General features: G+C 58.6%; 7 protein-coding genes across 7 annotated transcripts; 2 read left to right on the forward strand and 5 right to left on the reverse strand.

Moving 5' to 3' along the window:
* Positions 1–90: 90 nt before the first annotated feature.
* On the reverse strand, positions 91–5465 carry B0H64DRAFT_426976 (uncharacterized protein; the record flags this gene model as incomplete). Its single annotated transcript, XM_062805755.1, has 8 exons — positions 91–941; positions 1254–1538; positions 2159–2497; positions 2681–3194; positions 3252–3498; positions 3564–3994; positions 4358–4847; positions 4919–5465. 8 exons carry the CDS (start codon positions 5463–5465, stop codon positions 408–410), a joined length of 3387 nt encoding a protein of 1128 aa, XP_062655519.1. The 3' UTR covers positions 91–407.
* A 508-nt stretch (positions 5466–5973) lies between these two features.
* Positions 5974–6819, forward strand: B0H64DRAFT_468909 (uncharacterized protein; the record flags this gene model as incomplete). Its single annotated transcript, XM_062807776.1, has 2 exons — positions 5974–6505; positions 6575–6819. The coding sequence occupies exons 1-2, from the start codon at positions 6250–6252 to the stop codon at positions 6817–6819; spliced, it is 501 nt and encodes a 166-aa protein (XP_062655520.1). The 5' UTR covers positions 5974–6249.
* Positions 6694–7990, reverse strand: B0H64DRAFT_468915 (uncharacterized protein; the record flags this gene model as incomplete). Its single annotated transcript, XM_062807777.1, has 2 exons — positions 6694–7891; positions 7952–7990. 2 exons carry the CDS (start codon positions 7988–7990, stop codon positions 6953–6955), a joined length of 978 nt encoding a protein of 325 aa, XP_062655521.1. The 3' UTR covers positions 6694–6952.
* Positions 7991–9842: 1852 nt separating this feature from the next.
* Positions 9843–12518, forward strand: B0H64DRAFT_408712 (uncharacterized protein). The gene is made up of 2 exons (XM_062804667.1): positions 9843–10844; positions 10918–12518. Exons 1-2 carry the CDS (start codon positions 10274–10276, stop codon positions 12162–12164), a joined length of 1818 nt encoding a protein of 605 aa, XP_062655522.1. The 5' UTR covers positions 9843–10273; the 3' UTR covers positions 12165–12518.
* Positions 12519–13056: 538 nt separating this feature from the next.
* Positions 13057–15452, reverse strand: B0H64DRAFT_408714 (uncharacterized protein). Its single transcript, XM_062804668.1, has one exon. It carries the CDS (start codon positions 15168–15170, stop codon positions 13140–13142), a length of 2031 nt encoding a protein of 676 aa, XP_062655523.1. The 5' UTR covers positions 15171–15452; the 3' UTR covers positions 13057–13139.
* Positions 15453–16631: 1179 nt separating this feature from the next.
* Positions 16632–18635, reverse strand: B0H64DRAFT_408716 (cytochrome P450). The gene is made up of 4 exons (XM_062804669.1): positions 18385–18635; positions 17572–18331; positions 17255–17494; positions 16632–17169 (listed from the first exon to the last, which is right to left on the reverse strand). The coding sequence occupies exons 1-4, from the start codon at positions 18567–18569 to the stop codon at positions 16828–16830; spliced, it is 1527 nt and encodes a 508-aa protein (XP_062655524.1). The 5' UTR covers positions 18570–18635; the 3' UTR covers positions 16632–16827.
* Positions 18636–20046: 1411 nt separating this feature from the next.
* On the reverse strand, positions 20047–22069 carry B0H64DRAFT_408719 (cytochrome P450). The gene is made up of 2 exons (XM_062804670.1): positions 20428–22069; positions 20047–20362 (listed from the first exon to the last, which is right to left on the reverse strand). The coding sequence occupies exons 1-2, from the start codon at positions 21841–21843 to the stop codon at positions 20237–20239; spliced, it is 1542 nt and encodes a 513-aa protein (XP_062655525.1). The 5' UTR covers positions 21844–22069; the 3' UTR covers positions 20047–20236.
* Between the last annotated feature and the right edge of the window lie 1396 nt (positions 22070–23465).

The raw sequence follows: 23465 nt of genomic DNA on the forward strand, positions 1-23465 counted from the left end.
TCTTGGGCATGGTCGCGGTTGAGGAGCCTGGGCTCGATGAAAGTGAGGGACTGGAGGTGGGACGGGAGGTGGATGGTGAAGGTTTGTTTGTCAAGTGAAGTTAAATTCTTAATTCAGTCACCAACACGAGACAGGGGTTCAGCTGCACGCCAATCATTTGCATCCAATCGACTGCGTGGCTGGCTGGCGATCTCAGCTGCTGTGCCGCTTTGGATTTCGGTGTGGAAACTCTTGGATTGATGCAGTGATGCCCCTGAGTTCTCGAGTTTCACGCGTAGGACATACTACGTACTGCAAGCGGCTCACAAACGGAGGACAGCCACAATGCTCACAATCGGAGAGTAGTCACAATCAACACCCATTTCATTACTCCCCTCTATCTTCCATGTAAGCACTCAAAAAGACCCCTAATCCGTCTCCGGAGGGCAAACGGCACCCTCTACCAGCACATCCACCGCCGCATGCACGATGAGCGCAGCCTTGCTACCGCCGGAGCAGCTCGGATAGCTGAGGGGAGTAGTCGAATAGGTCGACACGTCGGCCAGGCCCGCCTCGCCAAAAGTGAACTGGCCCGGCGCGCACTTGTCGACGGGCAGGCAGTCGAGGTCGACATGGACCTCGGCGAGGGCGTAGGGCGTGTCCAGCCGGTAGGTGACGGTGACGCGGCCGGCGACATCGGCGGTGGCCACCCAGTCGCCGACGTCGGTCGCCTTGGAGATGTCGTTGTTGCCCGCGCCCACGTACAGCGGGCCGCTGATGCGGCCCTGCAGCTCCGCCAGCGTCGGCGTCGCATACCACCCCCACCGCTTGCAGCCCTGGCCGGATTGCGTGTTGAGCGGGGTGGATTTCTCCGCGGACTGGTAGCCGAACGCCGTGCCGAGGCCACAGGGGGTGGTGACGGGCGGCTCCTCTGGCTCCTCGGGCTCCTCGGGCGTGCAGGCCTCGACGTTGCAGGTCGAGCAGCGGTAGACAACGCCGATGTAGGGGGTGGTCGTGTCGCGGGACACGCACTGGTTGGAGGCGTCGCGGCTGGTGCAGGCAGGCTGGTTGGCGAAGGCGACGGTGGACGCGTCGGTGGCGGACTCGGCCTCGCCCGAGAATTGGAGGTAGAAACCCAGCGCCTCACGATCGCCGTTCGGGCACATGCCCGACAGCAGGTCCGTGATGGGGGTGGTGGTGGAGGAGGTGCCGAGGATGTCGCTGAAGGGGAGCTTGCAGAGGAGGCCGTCGCCGCCGGCGTTGGGACCACAGACGAGGTTGTTTGTGGGAGCAGATGGCGAGCTGCCCATCACCTGCCAGGCGACAGCGCCGCTCTTGTAGGTATACCCGGGGAAAGACTCAAAGTTGAAGTGGATGTTAGGCCCGACAAAGTCGAGGCAGACCCTCGACGAGGCGGTGGGTGCGTTGGCATTGCCGATGTAGATGGGCGGGCACTGCTCCGACAAGTTGTTCTCGAGCGAGAGCTGGAGCGTGTGCTTGTCCGGGTATGCGGCACCGCGGAGCTTGCAGTCGTTCTCGCAGACATCGTAGCCCGTGCGCTTGAGGAGCTTATGGGAGAAGTGCCCGGGGGCAGCGAGCGCGAGGCCGGCGCCGGCGAGGACGAGGGAGGAGGCAGTCTTCATGGTCAGGACGAAGGGACAAGGTTGAGGACTTGTACCGGTCAAACTCGCCGGTGCACAAGACGAGGATGTTGAGATATTTGTATTCAGCCCATGGTGCACGGAGCTGCCGTACCTGAGAAGCTAATATGTGGAGATGAGGCGGGTCTGGACCAGCATCGTGAGTTGTTTGTAAAGGGCTGGCCCCTGACCCGGCGAATCACTGCCAGTGGCGTTCCACATCGGATCTCAGCTCGCCCGACGCTATCGTTTTTGCAACAGCCTATCCCGAACAGTCCAGTCCGGAATGGGGCTTGCCTTAGCGGCTGAACGAGGCCAATGCGCCGGGACATCCGATAACAACTAGTACCATCTCATTCATGCCCGATCACTTCACGGAACGTGGCGGCTATGACAGGTCTGGCCGGGCCGTGGCTGCATCTCAGCCGTACAAGACATATGTGATTCCTCGCAGGGCCTAGACCGCAGCCACCTCTGACATGTCAAACCACAATCCTCCTCACCACCACGCCCGCAGCCGCATAGCATAGCGCGCTCACCACATACGGCAAGCCCAAAGCCCAGCCGCCAATCCGCATCCCCGTCACCCACAAGCCCGGCATCACGACGGCCCCCACCAGCGTGCCGACCGTGCGCACCAGCATGACGACCGAGAACAGCTGCGCGGCAGGGCCCTCGCCATCTCCCTCCCCATCCCCCGACGACCCACCCGCATCCGCCGCCACCATCCCCGGCGCCCTCAACAGCGAATACGTAAACATGGGCAGCGCAATCCCCAACGCATAGACCAGCAACGCCGGCACGAGCACCCACACGGTCGGCGACACGGCAATCGCCAGCGCCCCGAGCACCGAAAACACCAAACACGCATACGCATGCTCCACATTCAGCCCGTCCGCCCCCAACCCAGGACGACGAACAACAGCAGCAGCAGCACTTGCCCTGCGCCGCCACCGCAAAACCCTTGGCACCACCACCACCAGCAGCCCGAAATTAAACACGGCCTTCGCCGAGAGCAGGTAGCCGACGCTGGCGAAGCGCCAGGCGTAGCGCTTGGAGACGTAGAGCGGGAGGAGCTTGGTGTCGGAGGAGGCGAGGGAGGCGAGGAAGAAGACGGTGAAGAGTAGGACTAGGTTGCGGGTGGGGTTTGTGAGGAGGGTGCGGATTGTTGTGAGGCGGGTGGTGGTAAGGGTTTGCCAGGTTGGGGTTGTGGTGGTGGGAGTTGCTTGGGGGGAGGGGGTGATAAGGGGGGCGTCTTCGGTTTCGGTTGGGTCTGAGTTTGAGTTTGAGTTTGAGGCGGTTGGGGGTAGGTCTGCGTTTGATGATTCTGGTGCTGTTGATGCTGCTGTGGGATGGGCTTCCTCGTCGGGGGGTGTGAAGATGGTGCTGCTGCTGCTGTACGGGGCGGGGGGGAGAGGTAGGGCGGAAATGACAGGGATGGCGAGCAGGAGGATGCCGATGCCGAGCCAGAAGGGCAGCCACAGGAGGGCGGTCATGGTGGCGGAGGCGAGGGCGGGGCCGAGCTGGAGGGAGAATATGGAGGACACGGCGTTGACGTAGCCGAAGAAGGTTGCGCTGGGATGGTGTTAATCTCTCGCTCTGCGGCGTGGTGGAAGAGGGCAGAAGACACACCGGAGCACATGGTCGTCGGTGAGTTCCGAGACCAAGGCGTAAACGATGGAGTTGAACACGCAGTCGCCGCCGAGAAACGAGAACACCGGCGCGGCTACGATAGCCTGGACCGGGAGGACACTGTCAAAGTAGCCGACGGCAAAGGTCCAGACGAGTAAAAAGACGCGCGGGACGAGGTTGAGATACAGCACGAAGCGGTGGCCATAGTGGTCTGCGAGGCACACAAGCGGGATGGTCATGACAAAATCTATTACATCATCTTAGCATACCCTACGGCCAGCTCGACATCGACATATCCAGCGAGGCTCCTACCGCCAGCAACCCACGACGCCTCCGTGATACCCTGGAGCCAGCCCAGCTGCTGCTGCACCTCGTCGATCTTGCACAGCTCTTCCGGCACCGACCCGTCCGGACGCAGGACCGAGGGCGTGTGGAAAGCATAATGTTGGCGGCACAGGCGGCTCTCAATAACGCGACTCACGGGGAGCTGATACAGGCTCCAGGCGAGATTGACGAGGGCGACGAGCAGCAGCAGCGGCCGAATGGCACGGCGCGGCGCTGATGGCGGGATTGGCTTGGGCCGCGCACCCGGAGAGCGACGCCTTGGACGCAGCATGCGATCGGCATTTCCAGCAGCAGCAGCAGCAGCAGCAACAGCGTGTGGTGTGGTGGCAGCGATGGTGTTTGCCATGAACGGAAGGATCCAATTTCCAATTGCCGGTTGCTGGGTGCGAGGAGCTGTGCTGTGTGGTGGGGGGAGCGGTGAGCTGAAGGAGCGCCCACTGACGGGATAGGCAGCAAATTAATTTGGGGCCTGGGAAACCCAGTGAAGACGACCCGTGCCGCAACCCCGCTTCTTTGTGTCACCCCCCCACTGATCCTCCCGCTTCCTTCGCAAGGCTCAAATTCCACCTCCCCGTTGCTCGCTATCACAAGAATATCTCATGAAATCCGAAAACAAGCCCAAATCGGAAGAATTGAGATGAGAAAAGTGCACCCCGTGGGTGGGGGTGATTGGAGATCACTGCCGGATCAGTCTGTACTTAGGTATTTTCCTCCTGTTCTTTTCTCTGTGCAATCACCGGACGTATTCTGGCGGAGCAGACTTGGGTTGTTGGCCGTGTTCCAGCGGCGAGTCCGGCTGGCCTGGGCTCAGGGGCGACACGCTCTTCGTCTGGGTAGTAGTAGTAGTAGTAGTAGTAGCGGCCTCTCCCTTGGCCGTGTCGAGCTCGGCGCTGTCGTGACCATGCCCATCCAACTCGAACTTGCCATTGTCGTTGCCCATCTCGACGCGGAACAGGCGGCCATCGACCTCGTAGACCGCGCCCATCTGTTGCATGGGTGCCGGGTCCTGCAGCTGAAGTTGCGGATAGTATTGCGGTTGGTCCAGGGGCTTGGGCTCGCCGAGTTCCGACACCGGTCCGGCCGATAACGTGCCCGATCTGTCGCTGGAAACCCGGGTGTGCGTGCCCTGGGTGGTTCTGCGTGATCGCCGGAAATACCAAAACACCAGGCCGGCGGCGATCAAGAAGAGCAGCCCGCCGACGACGCCGACGGCGATGCCGATGATGGTGCCCTGGGACATACCACCCCCGTCTGAGGCAGCGACAACCACCTCCGCTGTTGGCTCGATGTTAGCAATGCCCCGCTGATATTTCCCTCTCTACCGAGAAGAAAATAGAAGGCAAACTCACGAGGCGGATCGCTGTGGTCGCACAGGTAGACCTGCGAGCACGTGGTCGTCTCATACGTGTACAGGTCCTTGACGTATTTCTGGTAGCAGCTGAAGTTGCCGTAGCCGTTCTCGCCCGTGCCGGCGAACTGGCCCTCCTCAACGCGCGGGCCGAGCGTCGCCCGGAAGACCACGCCCGTGTCGGTGAAGAGGCCGGACGTGTTGGTGTTGACCCACAGCGCGGCCTGTCCCGGCGTAGTCACCACCACGGCTACATCCTGCGGCGTCGGGCCGGGGTCCTTGGGAAAGTAGGCGATCTGCGACGACACCACGCCACTCCGGTCGCGGCAGTCGGCGAGGACGACATGCTCGCCCTCATCGCGCGTGTGCAGCGAAGACGAGGGGTAGCCAACTGCAGCGGCGCCGGCTGGTGAGATATAAGAGGGGTTCAGAAAGAGACTGGCGATGAGGACGAGGTTGGGTAGCCGTAACCCGGCGGTTCCGGCCGCGCGCCGGCGCTGGGTTGGTTGAGGCGTGCCCATCGGAAATTCGAACAACCTAGGTCGGGTGGCGGATCGGGAGGAGAAATTCGATAAAAGAGCGGGAGCGGGCGGGGCCGTCCTCGGCAAAGGGTCCGGAGGTGGGACGATTGGGGATGGTTGGTGGGAATCAGTGATTGGAATGATGGATCGCAGCAAACAGACCCGACAGACAGGAACCTTCTTCTTAGCGTCGTTGCAAAGCGGACGACTTAGACGAGATTAGTTACGAGGGACGAGTCGTCACATCTCCAGGGAAGATGCTTTCTCAAAAACGGCGAACTTGCCCAAAATGCAGAATGTGTTTTCCCGCCTCTTGTCAGCATTGAGAGCCCATTTTGAGGGGGTCCAGCCGACAGCCACCCAATAGATGGCGTGAACAGGGCTGGGAAAGTTCTTGATTTTCGATCAAGGCCACCAATGAACGGGGCAAGACGGGCACCCATGCCGGCATTAGTGCTGACGCGACTTCTTTTTTGGTGCACCGACGGGGTCTGGACCGATTTGGATTGAAGATGGAAAGAAAGGAAGGTGGGAGCAACACAACGGCATTTGGAGATCCGCAATCAGGTGGCCTCGCGTGATTTCCGTGTTTGGACCGAAAATTCGAGATTCGACTCTGGCACGTGACGCGTTAACGACCTCATTACCAACAAGAAAGAAAAGAGTGGCCCTGATTTAATTTCGTCGGGTGTTTGTTTCACTTCGTTGAGATCCGGCACCCTCCGAAGCAGCCACCCGCGATTCATCAAAACCCCGATTCGAATTGGCCGAGTTGAGTCTGACAATGGCGGACTCGGTCAACCCGCCGACCCGCAATATCTTTGCGCGCATCCAAAATGCCACCGACCATGAGCTCCGGACAGTGCTTTCGGGTCTCTGTGCGGATGAAGCAACCAGGAAAGAGGCAATGGAAATGTTCAGTCGCCTGGAAAAGTTGAAGGGAGGCGACCAGCCACCCACAACGCTGCACATATGTCTCAACTGCAAAGCGTCCTACAGCGCGGGCCAGAACACATCTGACGCCTGCCGCTATCACCCAGGTGAGTGCCCTTAGTGATTAACCCGAGTATATAATAGAACATGCCGAGCACCGACACTAGAAAACTTAGGCGTCGTTGATATCAACCACGAGAGCGAAGCTTGGGAAGACTGCGACCCTTGGCAAATCTACGACGACGACGAGATGCGGGAGGAACACCCGGAGGGGTTCATGTGGACCTGCTGCTACAAGCCCCTAGATACCGCCGGCTGCAAGCCGGCCTTCCACCAGCAGGGTGGCGCAAAGGCGCCAGCAGCCTCACCCTCGCTGCCCGCTGACGAGAAGGGCGGAAATAAACGTGCCCGCCGATCCTAAGTCAACACCAACGCGGCTATGGCTCAGTATAAAGGAGCGATTGATAGCGGATCTATCAGTACATGTACTAGAAATCTCTATCTTGAAAGCCACCCCTCCACCACCCTAGGCTACCACTGATCCCTTCAATATGCTACATCTTCGTGTCGGAAAACGGCGTCCAGTCGTTCAGAACCATGTCCACCGTCCGCTTGGTCGCCTCATCCAGGTCCTCCTTCGGCAGCCCCAGGATCTGCGTCGCCGTCTTCCGCGTCGCGGCGTAGTCACTCGCGTCGTTGGTCGCGTCAAAGATGTCGCCATACAACGCCTTAGCAAACCCGTGCCGATCCCCCTGCTTCATCTGCACAATCCCCTCCTGCACACGCTTGACCACCGGCTCGTACAAGATCTCCCAGTCCGCGTCCGACGTCCCCAGCACGCGGTGCAAGCTGTCGAGCATATCCCGCTGCGACACGCGGAAGCTATCGACCAGCAGCATCCCACCCTTGAAATCAGCCAGCGCCGGCGACGCACCCGTCTCAGGCAGGCTCAGCAGCGCCGCGAACGCGCGCCCGCACTGGTCCCACGTGCTCGCGGTAACCGTGCGCCGCCCGTCGTCAAAGAAGGTGACCCTGCGATCGCGGATCTCAAACCCAAACCACTGTTGGCCCAGCGCCAGGCTCCACTCATACCAGAACCCGGACGACATGGTCACGGGGCTGGACACGCCCGTGTCCACCACCTGCCGCACGCGCTCGATCGCGAACCCGGAGTACATGTCGTGGGGCCGCGGCGCCGCCGGCTGCGGGTAGCCGTAGACGTTGGGCATCACGTAGGGCACGCCCGCCTTGCCCGCCGCCGTGACGATCTTGCCGTGCAGGTCCTCCGGCGCGGCGACCCCCAAAGTGATGGCTAGGAACTGCTGTCCCTGCAACGCCGCCACCAGCGCCGCTTCGTCGTCGTAGTCGACTTCCACGGCCTTGACGCCCGCTGGGAGCTTGCTGGCGCTGCCGGCCCGGGTTAGGGCCGTTACGGTGTGCTTGCCGGTTGCGACGAGCGCTTTGGCGAAGGCGCCGCCGATGCGGCCTGAGGCCTGTGAGGGGGTGTTAGTGTTGAGTGGTTATGGGGGGTTGGGGGGTAGGGTGGCACTTACACCGATGACGGTGACTCGCTCGAGGGGCTTGGTGGACATGAGGTTGGTTGGAGGACGAACTGTCAAACTGGTGGTGTTTAGGTTGGGAAAGGGAGGTGGATGTGAAGATATCAGGCTCAAGGCTGGTTCTGTGACGGCTGATGGAGAACACGAGAGAGTGGATGGGGACATGACGTCGGTCATCTTTATACCTCGCCCTCTTTGGCCCTGACATATCTCACCTTCAACGATCTCAACGACCTCATAGGCTTCCGTGCGCTAAGCTCAGGGGGCCGGAATTAAGGTCGGAGATACGCCAAGACATCCCCGGTGCAGTGGCTTAGGAACTGTGGACACAGAGAAGCGATGTGACAAAGCAGGCCGATTAATCAGGAATCCGGAAGCAAACGAGATGCGAAGCTGTATTTTTGGAGCGAGTACGTTGTCTTGCTGACAAAGTGTGGTGGCTTTTGTGTGTCTCTGGCCGCAGAATTTGGTCAGCACTGATGCGATGGTCGGACTCTGTGGCTTGTGTCCCTACACCATCATCATGTCATAGAATCCTTCCACGGCGGCTAGGTCTCCATCGTTGCAATCTCTCCGGCGTTTGACTCGGATTTAGCCCCCATCCCGTCAAAACATCGGGACACGGCACTTTGAACACCCCGATCGCATGTTTTCTGACGAGGTTTGGTTGAATTGGCGGATGGTGGCTCTCCTCGGAGTCGTGAAACTTGTGATTATCCCTGGGTCAGGGGCTTACCAAGACACCGTGACTCTTCCCACACGTTGACCGGAGTCTTCCTACCGATACTACCTGCTGACCGAACCCCGAACTAGGCGTCCCGGTAAATCTCTCACATCCTCGACTAACATTATGAGAATGATTGGAGGTATGAGCGCGGATAACATGACCCTATGGTAGCGAGTAGGTATGCCTGTTGGAGACGTCAAGCAAAGTTCTTCTGTTTTAAGAGTGTGGTATTCCATCCGGCGGTGGATCCGCAGGCTTTTAGAGGGTATTGGAACTGCAGAAAAAAGTCTCAGAAAGAAAGGAGTCATGAAAAAAGGCACTATGAGAAAAAGATGATGCTAACCTCTTTTTTTCTCAGCAAATGTCGCGAGACCGCGACTTCCCTTCGGCTTACGGTGAGTCGAGGGCGTCAAATTCCACAGACTGAGAGGGCAGTCCCTATTGTTGTCAGTTGAACGTGTTTCGCGCATATACTTCATGTTCAACCGGTTGTAGGGCGCCATCTGGGTTCTGCCGTGAAAAGGACTGCACACTTGGTTCTGAAGAAGACCGTATGGTAAGTCGCAAAATCCCCCATCATATACATCTATCACGGGGCCTTGCGGTCCTTTAGCAATGGTGACTTAGCTAACGAAGCCTTGTTTGGGATATTCCTAAGGAGAGACATGAAAACAACACGGAACAACTAGCTTCTGGATTTTTGCTGGTGTCGGACCGGGGATACAGCTTTCATTTTCCCAGAGGCGGTCTCGTCTTTCATTATAGTGTAGGACGAAGTTGTCTTAGTTGCTACCTCAAAGACAAGCGTGCGTAGGTTCTCACCAACATGGTAGGTAGGTACCTAGTAGGGAACTGACAACCACTTGGGTAATTAGGTAACCAAGTCTGCAGACCCCAGAAACTCACTTAAGCCTAGCGGTGGCCTAGTTCTCGGCGGTCAAAATGTTCTGGAAGACTGGGTGATATATTCAAGTCCCGCAATGTCACCCTCAAGAGGAGAACCGTTACACCCGGAAGTTGCCCGGGAGGGTCCTTGAACGCCGGCCGCGTTCGCTCACCTCGGACTCGGGAGCACTTCGAAGCTTGCATATGCCGTTTGTAAACCGAGGAACCAATGGCAAATGGCGCCAGCAGCATTCTCCGGATGGTACCCTGTAGTATATGTCCCCCAGGACCTCGACAATCACTACTCAATATCCAATCTTCCGGAACCGCCAAGGCAATACCCGCCGCCTAATAAGGTCGTGGTCAGACCTCCTGTTACCTAACTACAGATTGCCGTATGGTTCCTACTTTTTCCTCCGCACATGTGCTCACTTTAGCCAGAGCCAATGACAAAGCTGATGGCATCACCAAACCCGGCCACTGCAACGGTTATCTCACCAGATATGAGCAGTTCCTTGGGAGCATTTGGAGAAATGGTCAGCGGCCCCTCAATATCCGGAATTGAAAGCATATTGCTGTTGGAGATTGACCCCTCAGAGCCCGTGCTGGCCATGGGCTCACCACTACAAAATGACGACGTTTGTCCCACCCCGTACCCAACGGGTTTCTTGCCAGTCAACCTTTGATTCCAACACGAGACAAACATGCGCTACCATATCTTGTCGGCCCTCGCGGCCTCGGCAGCCATAGCAGCACCGGCCGCAACATCCTACGACTACATCGTGGTCGGCAGCGGACCGGGTGGCGGGCCGCTGGCCGCAGACCTCGCGCGAGCCGGGTACTCGACCCTGCTGATCGACGCGGGCGGTGACGAGGGCGAGAACCCGACGTACACTGACATCCCCTACTTCAACGAGGCGGCCAACGACGAGTTGACGCGGTGGGACTTCTGGGTCAAGCACTCGGACGACCCAGAGCGTGACCTCAAGTTCGAGCACACGACCTGGGACACGGGCGACGGCACCTTCTACGTCGGCCTCGACCCCCCAGAGGGTGCCAAGCTGCTGGGCATCCAGTACCCGCGCGCCGCCGTGCTGGGCGGGTGCGCCATGCACAACGCCGGCGTCTGTTCCATGCCCGCAGATGACGACTGGAACATCATCGTCAACAAAACAGGCGATGAGAGCTGGTCGGCCGAAAACATGCGCAAGTATTTCAAGATGATCGAGCGGAACGAGTACCTGCCCGAGGGAGACGAAACCCACGGATACGATGGTGCGTTTTGGCCTTTTCCTTTAACCCCTGAATCCAAGCCCCTTTATCCTCCCCGACTAACACCACACGCCAGGCTGGCTCGCCACCTCGGTAGCCGACAACAGCTGGGCGCAGAACGCCAGCCTGCCGGGCACCAAGATCCTGCGCAAGCTCGCCGAGCTCACGGGCCAGGACCCGGACGCGGCGGCCGACCTCGTCAACCGCGACATCAACGAAGTGGGCAGCGACGAAACCACATCCTTCTACAACATGGTCACCCACGCCGACAGCCAGGGCAAGCGCAGCAGCCCCAACAACTACGTGCGCGCGACGCTGGCCGACCCGGCCGGCTACCCGCTGACGGTGCAGCTGCACACGCTCGTCACGCGCGTCCTGTTCGACAACGCCACCGTCCCGCGCGCCGTCGGCGTCGAGGTCATGGAGGGCGCCTCCCTGTACCGCGCCGACCCCAAGCACGTGGACGGCACCACGGCCCCCCTCTCGCAGATCACGGCGAACCGCGAGGTCATCGTCGCCGGCGGCGCGTTCAACTCCCCCCAGATCCTCAAGCTGAGCGGGATCGGCCCGGCCGCGGAGCTGACCAAGTTCGGGATCCGCGTGGTCAAGGACCTGCCCGGGGTGGGCGAGAACCTGGGGGACAACTACGAAGGGTCGCTGCTTGCGATGGGGGCGGCGCCCATCGAATCCGGCCTGATCACGCTGCTGTTCCGGACGCCCTCGGCGCCGACCGCCAAGCGCAACATCTTCACGTGGTGCGGCGCCTTCTCGTTCGAGGGGTTCTGGCCGGGCTTCCCGACCTACCACGGCCCGACGCAGTACACGTGCGCGCTGGTGCACCTGGCGCCCAAGTCGCAGGCCGGGTCGGTGCGGCTGGTGTCGGCGGACCCGCAGGACAAGCCCGAGATCAACTTCCGCTTCTTCGAGAAGGACGGGGAGCAGGACCTGCTCGAGCTGGTCGAGGGCGCCAACCTGCTGCGCGAGGCGTGGGGCGCCGCGGGGGAGCCCGTGCTGCCGTTCGAGGAGAAGCACCCGTGCCCCGCCGGGGAGGAGCCGTGCGAGGACGCGGCGCAGGCCGAGTACTTCAAGCTGCAGGCGTACTCGCACCATGCGACGTCGACGTGTGCGATCGGCGGGGACGGCGAGCCGCTGGCGGTGCTGGACTCCAAGTTCAGGGTCCGCGGCGTGGCCGGGCTGAGGGTGGTGGATGCCAGTGCCTTTCCGGTGGTGCCGGGCGCGTTCCCGAGCTGTCCGACCATGATGCTGAGCGCGAAGGCGGCCGAGGATATTCTGGCGGATGCGAAGGCGGCGGAGGGCAGTTAGGTGAGGGGGGATGGGAGGGAATATCGCACTCTTAGATAGCTATATAGCTTCGGCTCACCCACCGATTACGGATAACTGAGTTAGTGGCCCCATTGATACGGACCGAATCTGTCTTACGAGCTCGCGAGGTTCGAAGGACTAGGTTCCTACCCATGAACCGGGTTATCCAGCCTTTTCCGACAGTTATACGGCTTACTCCTTATACCTAGAGTACTCGGCTGGCGAACTCCCTGATCTGTGCGTGGGTTGGTGGAACGCCGAGGGCTTGCTAGGTTAAGACTCATTGTGCAAGGTGATCTTCTTGTACCTGGCTAAGGGTCTAAAGTGGTTTGGCCGCAGTTAAACGGCTCTAGGTGCCCTAGATGCGGTAGCGAAGAGTAGAGCGTAGGATGCCGAAGTCCTTGTAGATACTTCGCATTGAACAACGGCCGTACCGGTATTCGTCAATTGTATCTTGCAAATCTTGTTCAATACAACGCATCTTGAACTAACAGAGTTATATTCAAAAGATGGGCTAACGCATCTTGAACTAACAGAGTTATATTCAAAAGATGGGCTTATTTGGCCAAAGATTAACCGAGTTATAGTAAGTTGAAGAGGTTGGGTTGAAAGAGCGGTGTGGATATACAAAGTGGGCCAAAGGGGGGATGGGCCAAAGGGGGGGATGGGCCAAAGGGGGGGTACCCGACTTAGTATCAGAGTGGTGGTATGTCGTATCAGAGTGAACTGGAGTGGGGGGCCGAAACTGACTGACTGACTGACATTTCCTCGGGGCTTCTTGTGAGAGGCCGCGTAATATTACACGGTAATTGAGTCCAGAGAACCTTCCAGTGTGACAAAATCAAGGTCAATGCAAGGCCAGGAGGAAATTGAATTCTCTGCGCAACTGTGACTGAGAGGCAAGGGGCCGGACATTCATTCAGAGAATAATACTAACAGCTGACGTACTACTGTGTACTGTGTAATTAATAAACATCAAGCCGTCTCCGCAGCGGCACTTTCAAGGAACGTCACCAGCTCCCTTCTCGCCGAGGCAACCACCTCCATCTGCCTCCCCCACCTCCCATCCATAGTCTCCTCGGCATCGAGCTCGGGCCGCCGCAGCTGCACGAGGATCTCAGCCGGGGTCCGGCCCTGGAACCTGGCGCGGGGGTCGGCACCGCACTCCTCCACCAAAAACCGGACGAATCCTGCGCGGTCGGGCGTGTGCCGGACGCCGCGGCAGTCTCTTTGCCACCTGGGCGGCGGGTCGTGCGGCGCCCTGGGCGGGTGGCCGGCCAGCCAGCGGCAGATGGAGTGCAGCGCCATGGGGCCGACTTCTACGTGCCAAGCATCATTTCGCCAAGGTTCTGTCTCGGACCGGCGGTGGCGGTGGTTCGCATCGGCGCCCGCGGCGAGCAGCGCGACAACCGTCGTCGTGGCGAGGTCGCCAATCTTGTGCGCCCCGGCCCCGTGGTACCCCAGGCGCCCTTGCGGCCCGGACCGCGGGCAACTCGCCTTGGTAAAGGCGTAGGCGTAGAAGAATTCGCCTAGGTTGAACGGGTTGAGCAGGCGCGCGGTCGAGGATATGATGCGCCTCCAGGCGTCGAGGATTATATCTTCCTGCGTCTGCGGGATGATGATTGTAGTGTTATCCGCGGCGGACGACAGCGATGACGACGAAGAGGCAGGTGACGGTCTATAGTAGTCGTACTTGGCGAGGACCTCGGCCACGCGCTCGATTCCGCCCCTGTTTCTGGGGTGATAAGCTGCGAGCATCTCGAGCGCCGACGCAAAGGCCGGCGAGGCGAGCTTGGCCAATCCCCACTTGTCCAGCAGGTCCGTGACGGGGTCACGACGGACCGACCCTCTGGACACCAGCACCCAATGGGGCAAGTCCGGGCGCCATCGCTCCTGGGAAGCGTGTATTGGCGGGCGGTCGGGGCTCATGCCGCGGTCCAGCAGGAACCGGAGCGCATCGAGAGCCTGTGGGCCGCCGCCGTCGTCGTCCCAGCAGTCGATTGCGTCTAGGAAGACGACCAGCGGGTTTGCGAAGGACATGAACCAGCGTGACGCTCCGAGATACGGCACGCAGACGCTGGCGTCGGCGCCACGATCCAGTAGCATGTCGGCAATCTGCCGGAGGGCGGCCTGGGCGGGCGGGTCCAGCAGCGACCCGGCCAAGGCGTGTGCCAAGGCGCAGAGGGGGACATGGAACGGCCGTTCGGACACGGGCTGCCGCTGCAGGTCTGGCGGTCCGTCAGGGCAGGCGCCGTGATCGAGCAGGAGGCGGACGAGGTCGGGCGAGAGCGTGAGCACGGCAGCGGAGAGGGTCGATGTACAAGGGCGGCGTGCGGGGCCGCGGAAGAAATCCGGGCTCGCTCCGAAGTCGTCGAGCAGCGCGCGAGCGAACTCGACACGCTCATCAAACGCCGGGACCGGTGACGACGAGCGTGGCGGGGGGTTGCATCCTTGCATCAGGCCGAGGAGGGCCTCATTGCGCATCTCCTGGTCGAGCTGGTGGGCAAGATTGGCTCCCAAGAACAGACGCAGCAGGGCGGGGCCGTCCGGTCCCCGGGTGACGAGCCGGATCAGGGACCGGATCGAGGCGACCGACGTGCCGGGCTCGTCTAGGCGCGCGCCGATGGAAAGCAGGTGCGAGAACGTGTCGACCTGACGGCCCCTGGCGGCGAGCTGGAGCGTGAGGGCCTTGACCGTCGACGGCTTTCCGTCCTCCCTGTTGCTTCCGCTGCTGGTGCTCCCTCCGACGACAGCAATGGGCTTGCGCTTGGGCACAACCGAGGCAACGGGCACGGTACTGATAGACGTGCCGAGGCGAAGCGCCGCGTCAATGGCGGCGATGCAACCGGTCCGGCAGGCTTCACGCAGCCCGCCATCCTCGGCCGTCGAGCGATGAGTCGGGGATGGGACGTGGGCGGCGGGCGGGTTCGTCGCGCCGCTGATGCTCAGGCTGGCCACGAGCGGGCGAACCGCCTCTTCCGGGGTGCTGGTGCCGGTCTTCTCCATAGACAAGGTTGATTACAGTACCCAGGCAAGAGGGAATGACACGTCTCGGGGAGTATCCTGGGGCTGTATGTAATAGCTGAGGCGGGTATGTCGAACCTGTTTGTTTGCTTGATTGTTGGGCGCGCGCTGCTCACCGTCGGTCGGTCACACTGCCTGTTTCTGATTACTGTGTAGTTGCATGATTGGCATCCCACTGTCGGCTGTCATCAGTCCAGGTACCGGGTGCTGGGTGCTGCCTGTTCGATAGAAGATATGGGGTGATTGATTTAGGTTGCGTTGTTTTTCACAAGATTGAATTAATGTAACGCTTCCAACGTACTTCCCTTATTGTGGGCTAGGGAGGGAGCAGAGGGACGGGTCGGCTGCAGGCACCGTGTTACCGGATTGGTTATGGCCCCAACGGCCTGCACTGTTGGGGCCCCCGAAAATGGCGGCACTGCCCAGCCAAATTCGGCGGCTGGAACAGGAAATCGTAGACTTAATGTGCAAATTACCGTATTATATCCTCCTCGCTATATACCTTCCTCCTATAAGCCTATACCATACTACCTGCCTGTATTCCCTAGGTAACCCCGCCCTATATATAAGTTTACAAATTTCCCTTCTCCCTTCCTCTATTCTGCTTCCTCTTCTCTTCTTTTCCTTATACCGTAGTTAACCTTTCCGTATTAACTCTCTTCCTCCTAGAACGTTTTAACCTCCTCTTTTACATATATCCTACTCGCCAATCTCTCTCTTCTTATATATAGTATAAAGCCTTATAGAATATTAATTATAGTCAGCTCTATAGATAGTGGTAACAGTAGATATTATCCTGGTAATAATCCTAATTATAAGGTGCTGGCCCTATAGAAATAAGGCCGAATATATAGGGTAAATACCGGCTGTAAAGGAAGCTATTTAGCTATAACAACTGTTTAAGGAACTAGAGGGGCTAGCCAACACTAAGCCGAAGACTATCGTTATCTAGGTACTCTAATAACTAGGGGGCTATTACACTAGCCAAAAACCCAGCCAACCACCAACGGACAAAGCACATCGACATTCAACAACACTTCGTTGGGGAGAAGGTAGCCGAGGGGAAGATTACCGTACAGTTTATACCCACAGTAGAGATAGTAGCTGATGGTTTAACGAAGCCGCTGGCGAAGGATGCTTTTCTACAGTTTAGAGCGGCACTGGGCCTTGTAAAGGAACTACAGGGGTATACAGAGCTCTAAGCCAGTAGGAGCTCTGAACCAGTGGGAGCTATACTCGCGGGCAACTGCGCCCAGAAGGAAAAAAGGGGGGGGGGGGGGCTCTCCGAGCCACAGAGGGGGGAGCAGGCATTGAAGCATGTCTTACGGCTCTGAGTGGGAGTGCTGAAATGGGTGTAGAGGCCACAAGACACGGAGGGCAAGGGAGCCCCTGTAACCGTTCTCTGTATATAGACAGAGGGCATCCCCCTCCTCTGGACTCTGCAATAATGAAAGCAATCTTACGTATAACCGTCTTTCTCAGCAGTACCTAACTTAGTAGTATATACATGTCCACGGCCACAGTCCCTCAGTATAGCCCGACCACACGACACACTCGGAGATCCCCCGCCCTTAAACTGCGGCGCGGTCTAGCCGTTGGGAGAATCCTGACTGGATCCTGCCGAGCAGCACTGCGGCACCTAGCGGGGGACGAAGCGCACATACAGCTCGGGTCGGTTCCACATGACGTGGACGGAAAAGTCGTCATCAAACGACTTGTCGTGGCCCCTGACGCCCTCGAGCTCAAACGTCCACAGCACCTTGGCCAGGAACAGGCGGGTCTGCGACCACGCAATCTCGCGCCCCGTGCACTGGCGCGGACCCAGGCTGAAGGGGAAGAAGGCCTTGAGGTTGTCGTTTGCATAACGCGTGTCGTAGAGCGCATGGTCGGCTGGCAGCCAGCGCTCCGGTCGGAACTCGAGGGGGTCGGCAAAGTAGCGCTCGTGTCTCATGGCCGTGAAGGAGCTGAGTTGCACAACGATCTGGGAGCGTCGACTTGGTCAGAAAAAAGCGAGCCAGGCACTCGGGTTGAGACAGAGAGACGGAAGCAGGCCGTGTGACACTCACCCCTTTTGGTACATAGACCCCATCAACCACAGCACCCGGGCTGAGGCGTGGCATGCCGGTCGGAGTGGTCAAGTGCACGCGGAGCGTCTCGTGAATGAAAGCATTGAGATACTTGAGGCGGGCTAGTGCTTCCGGGGTGATGTCCTCGTAGCTTTCGAACGCGCTGCGAATTTCCTCGGTCAGGATCGCCCTGGCCTTTGGACTTTTCAACAGGAAGAAGAGGACGGCGTAAAATGTGATCTGGTACTCCCCCAGGAACTTCAGTGTCAGCGGACGAGAACCCAACAACCAAGGCATATATTTTCGGTTCAACCGACCTGCACCGGGTCGAAGCCAGCAATAAACATCTGGAAGGCCACCTGCTCAATGTGGGTGAGCTCCTTCTTGCTGGCCGGTGGCGGGTCCTCGGGAGAAATCATGTAGTCCATGAAGTCCGGGTGCTTCGTCTTGCCTCGCTTGTCGATGCGTGCCTGCACCTCGGCCTTGTTGGCCTTGAACACGGCAGGGATGGACCGCATCACTCGGAGCGGGACGAAGACGGGTGCCAGCAACCCGATAATGGTAACCCTTTTGGACAGCTGGACCAATGTCCCAACAAAGCTCGTGCCGCGGATTGTCTCGACAAAGTCAGACGTCTTGCCGTCTTTCAGATGAGTCAGCTCGCGCCCATATGCTAGGTCGGCCGCCATGTCGATGGCGAGCCACAGCAGCCAGTCGTTCATCGGCAGGCCTTCGGGGCGGCCGCCGACCTCCTTCATTCGCCGGACGAAGAGATCCAGGTATGCGTGGACCAAAGGCTCCTTCTCCTTGGTGGCTTTGCTGCTGAAGGCCGGCAGGATCTTCTTGGCGACGGCCTTGCGCTTGGCCGGGTCCGACTCCCAGATGAAGCCCAGGTCGCCGGCGCCAAAGTCCATCAGGTCCGTCTTGAGAAACACCTCCTGGTGCTTTACCGAGGCGCCGTAGATGTCGGTGGCCGCCTGCGGCGTGAAGAAGACAAGCTCGTTGGGTCCCACGCGGACGACGTGGCCGTACTCTCGGAGCACCTGCTCCTGAAACCAGGGATATCGCCCTCGAATCCTAGAAGGAGTCAGTGTTGTGTCGGCTGTCATGACTGGAGCCCGTCCACTCACCAATGGTAGCAATAGGGGATATAAGATATGGCGGCAAGCTTCGGGCCGGGAAACTTTGCAGCCGGGTGGAAATACAGCAGGTAGACCGAGCGTCCGATCGCAGAGGCCACAGTCGCGGACGCGGCCACCCAGAGAAGCCATGGCGACCATGTCCATGTGAGGTCGAAAAAGCTCAGAGTGCCCATTTTTACTGCTCGGTGCTCTCTTTTCAGTCAATGAACCAAAGGGGATCCGAGAGTCAGAGCTGTGCGTGGGAACTGGGCAGAGTTGCAGCGAGACAGGCACCTGTCCCGTTTTAAGGTCGACCAACAGGTGTACGCACATCCATGCATGTCCCTTTCGCCGCGCAGTTGGCTCGCACAACCTGCAGCTGCCTGGTGCCTACAATCCGGAGCGGAATTCCGCCCGCAATTACACGAGGCTGGTTGCAGTGTTCTTCGGAACGCGCGTTACGGACAGTGGAGTGCAAGAGACGGTTCATCTGCTTTTTAGGCACTGACGGCGGCTCATATGTGACATATGTCGGCGTTTCATTGCTGCTCAGTTGAGAGGTATCTAATTAGATACAACAGGGACGACAGCTACCCAGGTTAACGGTTTGGGTATTTCTTCAATTGTCGACTCTATAACATTGAAACCATGACTTTCGGGTTCGCAATTACTACCTACACAAACTTGTCTAGTAAAGTATTACACTATCTAGAGGTACCTTAGCTTATCCCGCGCTGCGAACTTCCAACCATTCAGTCAGCATCAGCAGTTGAAGGCCGGCCCCCAACGAACCGTTGGCAAGTACCGGCTTGTCGTTGGTCGGTTACACGACACGTCGCACTCCGCACTCAGCCACGGGTGATCAGTCGAACTCGAGAATCGGACTGAAACTCGAACAGCGACATAGCTCGAATCTGCCGCTGGCTCCGCCCCTGACGCCGGGCTTGACTGGCAGGCAGTGCATCACGATGCACTCCCGTCCGGGTACGTTTCCGTTTCCGTGTCCGAGTCCACTTCCGGCTCCGGCCTTACTCCGCCAAACTGGAACTCCGAGTCGCTGGCGGATCCTGCTGCCGCGCCAATGCCTAGCTCGACGCCAGCGCACACCGCGGTGTACTCCTAGGATGCAAGTAATTTAGCGTTTGAGCATCTTGTCTCGGCCGACGACACTGGCAGGACCTTTGTTCCCTTTGACACAGTTGCCGGTAAAGGGAATGTGTCGCCGCCGCCTTCTGGCCAACAACTTGAAGAACAAGACAACAACCCCCTGGGGAATATTGTACTCTTACACACATAGCTCCGATATACCCGCCAATGGGGGTGAGCCGGGTGAGCTGGAGGTAAGCTGGGTGAGCCGGGGTAAGTACTCGCCCCTTTTGGCTCACCCGCTCGCGCGACGCCGCGTGAGCAGGGGTAAATTCCCAAAGCTGAAACCTGTATGATGCCTGCCTGGCCATGATCGATCGCGATACGATTGGCTGGACGGGCTGCCTTCACACTGGACGCCTCGTGGCGGCGCATTTTCCAGTTTCCACGACATACCATAAGCTACCTACCTGGTATACCTACGGTGGTCGATGGGGCTTTGGGGGCCAGTCATGGGTGAAAGGGGCGTTTGTGTTGGGTTTGGCTCAGGGTTTTAAACACATGGTGCATGTTAATTATTGTCAGTTTTTGACCTGTTGCAATATGTCATTCTGATTCAGTTCGTACCTAAGCTACTTGTTGCCCCGATATATGCTCCCATATGCTATTCCAGTCAATACATGTAGTTTCACGTGCGTCCCTCCAGGTCATGAGTCAATCTCCAAATAGAAACCCTATGTTCAGTCCACATATAACCTTATCCTCCTTCCTCTCATCATGACATGCTCGCATCCGCCTCCGTAATCTTGACATAACTATCCACAAACCTCGGCAACCCATAGTGGAGCTCCGACCACGGCCTCTGATGATTCGCAACCTGAAAGTCAAACTGCCTCATCAACTATTCACTGTCAGCATCTTCCTCCTCTCGCAACCATCCGTCAGCAAACCCAGGAAGGTACTCACCTCAAAAATAACCTTATTCAGCTCAAACATAGCAATCTGCTTCCCACTGCACATCCACCTCCCCCCACCAAACAGGATATCCACGCTCCTGGTCCGATACGCCTTCAACTCGGCATCACACTCGGGCTCCATGAACCGCTCCGGCCGGAACACATGCACATCCTTGCCAAACACCTTTGCGTTGCGCGTCGCCGCCATGGAATTATGGCCTATGGCCGTTCCGCCGGGGAGGAAGATGCCATCGATGGTGTCACCCCCCGGGGGTACCTTCTTGTAATGGCCGTAGTTGGCCGGAAACCGCATGCGCAGGGCTTCCCAGATGACGGCCTGAAGGTAGGGGAGTTCGAGCGCCGCCTTGAAGGTGATGGGCTTATCGGGGGCGACGAGACCCGAGGCGATGGCGTCGCGGATGACGGCCTTGAACTTGGAATATGCGCGCGGGCTGGTGGCGAGGTGGAGGATGGCGCTGCAAAGAGCGTTGGAAGTGGTGTCGGAGCCGGCGAGGATCTGCAGGTTGGCTTCGCCTTCGATCTGGTGCTGGGTGAGGCCGTTGCGCATGAAGCCGCCGACCATGTCGTTCCACGTCTTGGACTTGTTCTTCTCCTCGAAGCGCTCCGACACGATCTTGTGGATGACGCCCTGCACGCGGCCGGGGCCGGTGCGGTCTGTTGCCTTGGGGCCGAGAAAACGCAGGCCGATGGGGGTGAAGACGAGCCGGCGGATAAGAGGCACGTCGAGGACAATGGCCATAAATTTCATGACGTCGTCGACGCCTTCAATGTAGCCAACCACATCTTCGCCGTTGTCGAGATGGCCGAAAGCTTTGCCGTAGCCAAGTCGGGTGATGACGTCGAGAGTGAAGTAGCGCGTGAGGACGGAGAAGTCGATGGCGTTGATATTGTCGGCCACGGAGAGGTATTTGCGACGGATGAGGGACATCAGCGCAAGGGCTTGCTCGTCAATGGCGACCTCAAAGTCGGAGCCGACCTCGCGGCCGCTGTATCCGCTGGCTGTTTTGGCCTTCATGGCGTCATGTTCCCCCGTGTCGATGAGGCAGGCGATATTTTCGTAATCCGGGTGGAAGCGGCCGCCCCGCCACCATTCGTGGCGGGGGTACTGGCTCCGCGGCGCCGAGATGCGCCGCAGGATGTCGGGGTCGTTGGTGACGACGTAGCCAGGCGCAATCTGGACCAAGGGCCCGCCATCGGCGTACCGGTTGTGGAGGTCTTCGTACAGCGGCCCGCCGTGCCCGTTGAGGGCGAACTTGTAGAGATGCCAGACGTAGGAGAAGCGGGCCAAGAACGGGCCGGGGATGTGTCGCGTTCGGTACAAGCTTATCAAAGCTGTGACGACGTACCAGGCGACGAAAGCCCCGGCAGACCACACCGCGAGGGACGAGATGCTAGTGATGAGCATGGCGCCAGATGTTTGCCAGATGTCTCTTTCCGTCCCAAGTTTCGCACGAGCTGGCCTCAGTTGAACAGTTCCAAAGAAGAGGTGAGCAGATTAGGGGACGCATGTCAAACGATTTAAACGCGGAGCGGGGAGGCGAACAAACCCCGTAGGTTTCATCGGCGAAGCAGGAGAGGGCGGGAAGAGGCAGCTCCACGCGCATGAGTGCATCGCAGTCACTTACACGATGCGGGGTCAAGGTGATGTTCAGTATTGGTGATTGGTGAGGTGGGTAGTGATAACGCACTGCAGTGTGTCACATCAACCGCTGCATCCGGCAAGGTTGCGTGTCCGGGCCTGGTTAAGGCACACTAGACACTGCTGCGCGGTGCATTCCGAGACTTCAGCTCGGCTCGACTGTATGGAGGCGCCAATCCATGTCATTGCGAGCTGTCACAATCTCTTTTGTTAATGCCCCTGAAACGCTTAGGTTGGGAATTCGGGGCTGGGCACATGCAGCAAGACGTACATGGCATCTTGACAGGCCTCCTGAACATTATCACACGCCTTCTCCACACAGACGGGTTGGTCAGCTTGGCTGAGACACCCCAGGTTACATGGCCTTGGCCATCGATGCTGGCATTACATATAACCAACACCAATGTCAGCGGCAATGCGGAGCGTGGCGACCTTCTTGATTTCGAAGCTGCAGGCAGTAATGGGGTTAGGAATGACGACCTTGTGACCCTTGCCACTTTTGTTTCGCTTTGCATGTACATGTAGTTTCAGGTTGAGGGAGGCCTGGACGTCCTCGGCGCGAAACTCAACATACGACTTCCTGACCCCAAACCACTTCATCTTGGCGTAGTTTTAAAGTACCTACCTACCTATTCTGCATTCTTCTATTCCTGAGTCATACATCAGAAAGAGTGGCGATCAAGTGATGTGTACATGTAGTAGGAAGATACAGCATTGTTCTCCCGCAGCGTGGCTGTTCTGATCCGGATGAGACCCCAAGGGTGGCCCGACTCCGTCCGATGTTCATTCGCCGCAGGTTGCTTGCCCCCGCAGGATGGCCGAGACGGGATTCAAGACATCATTCAAAGTTTGGTTGAGCTTAGGTATAGATAACGGACGGGATATACCCTAGCTCCTAGATATTTACTTTATACTTATACCTATCCAGCCCCTTATACCAGACTATTATTATACCTGTAGAGTTATACATCCCAAAATAGCCGATATCGCTAGCCGCGAACTTCTTGGCCACTCGAAAGTTATAGCTAGCCACGAATAAGTCGATCTCCGAGGTAGGGCGCTGCAATCCCAGAAGCCGGAGAGAGCGACGGCGCCTATAACAGCAGAGTTGGTGCCCTCGAGGGCTTGAGACGAACCAACGGCGAGGTCTGGTAGTAGGGCGTCCGGGATCGAATTGCGGCTCATGATAGGCGGTCCTTGGGCATCCTGAGGAACAGTCTGGGGCCTGCTAGCCACGCCGTTTAGTTTAGACCCAGAGGCGGGAATATGGCACTTTTGCGGGCATGGCTTCAGTTCTTCTCCTAGTCGGGGTGAGCCGGTTGAGCTCGGGGTGAGCTGGAGTAAGCACTCGCCGCTTTTCGCTCGCCCGGCTTCAAAGTCCCGAAGTC

The sequence above is a fragment of the Chaetomium fimeti genome (genome assembly GCF_033439085.1).
Source record: "Chaetomium fimeti strain CBS 168.71 chromosome Unknown B0H64scaffold_8, whole genome shotgun sequence".
Lineage (NCBI taxonomy): Eukaryota > Fungi > Ascomycota > Sordariomycetes > Sordariales > Chaetomiaceae > Chaetomium > Chaetomium fimeti.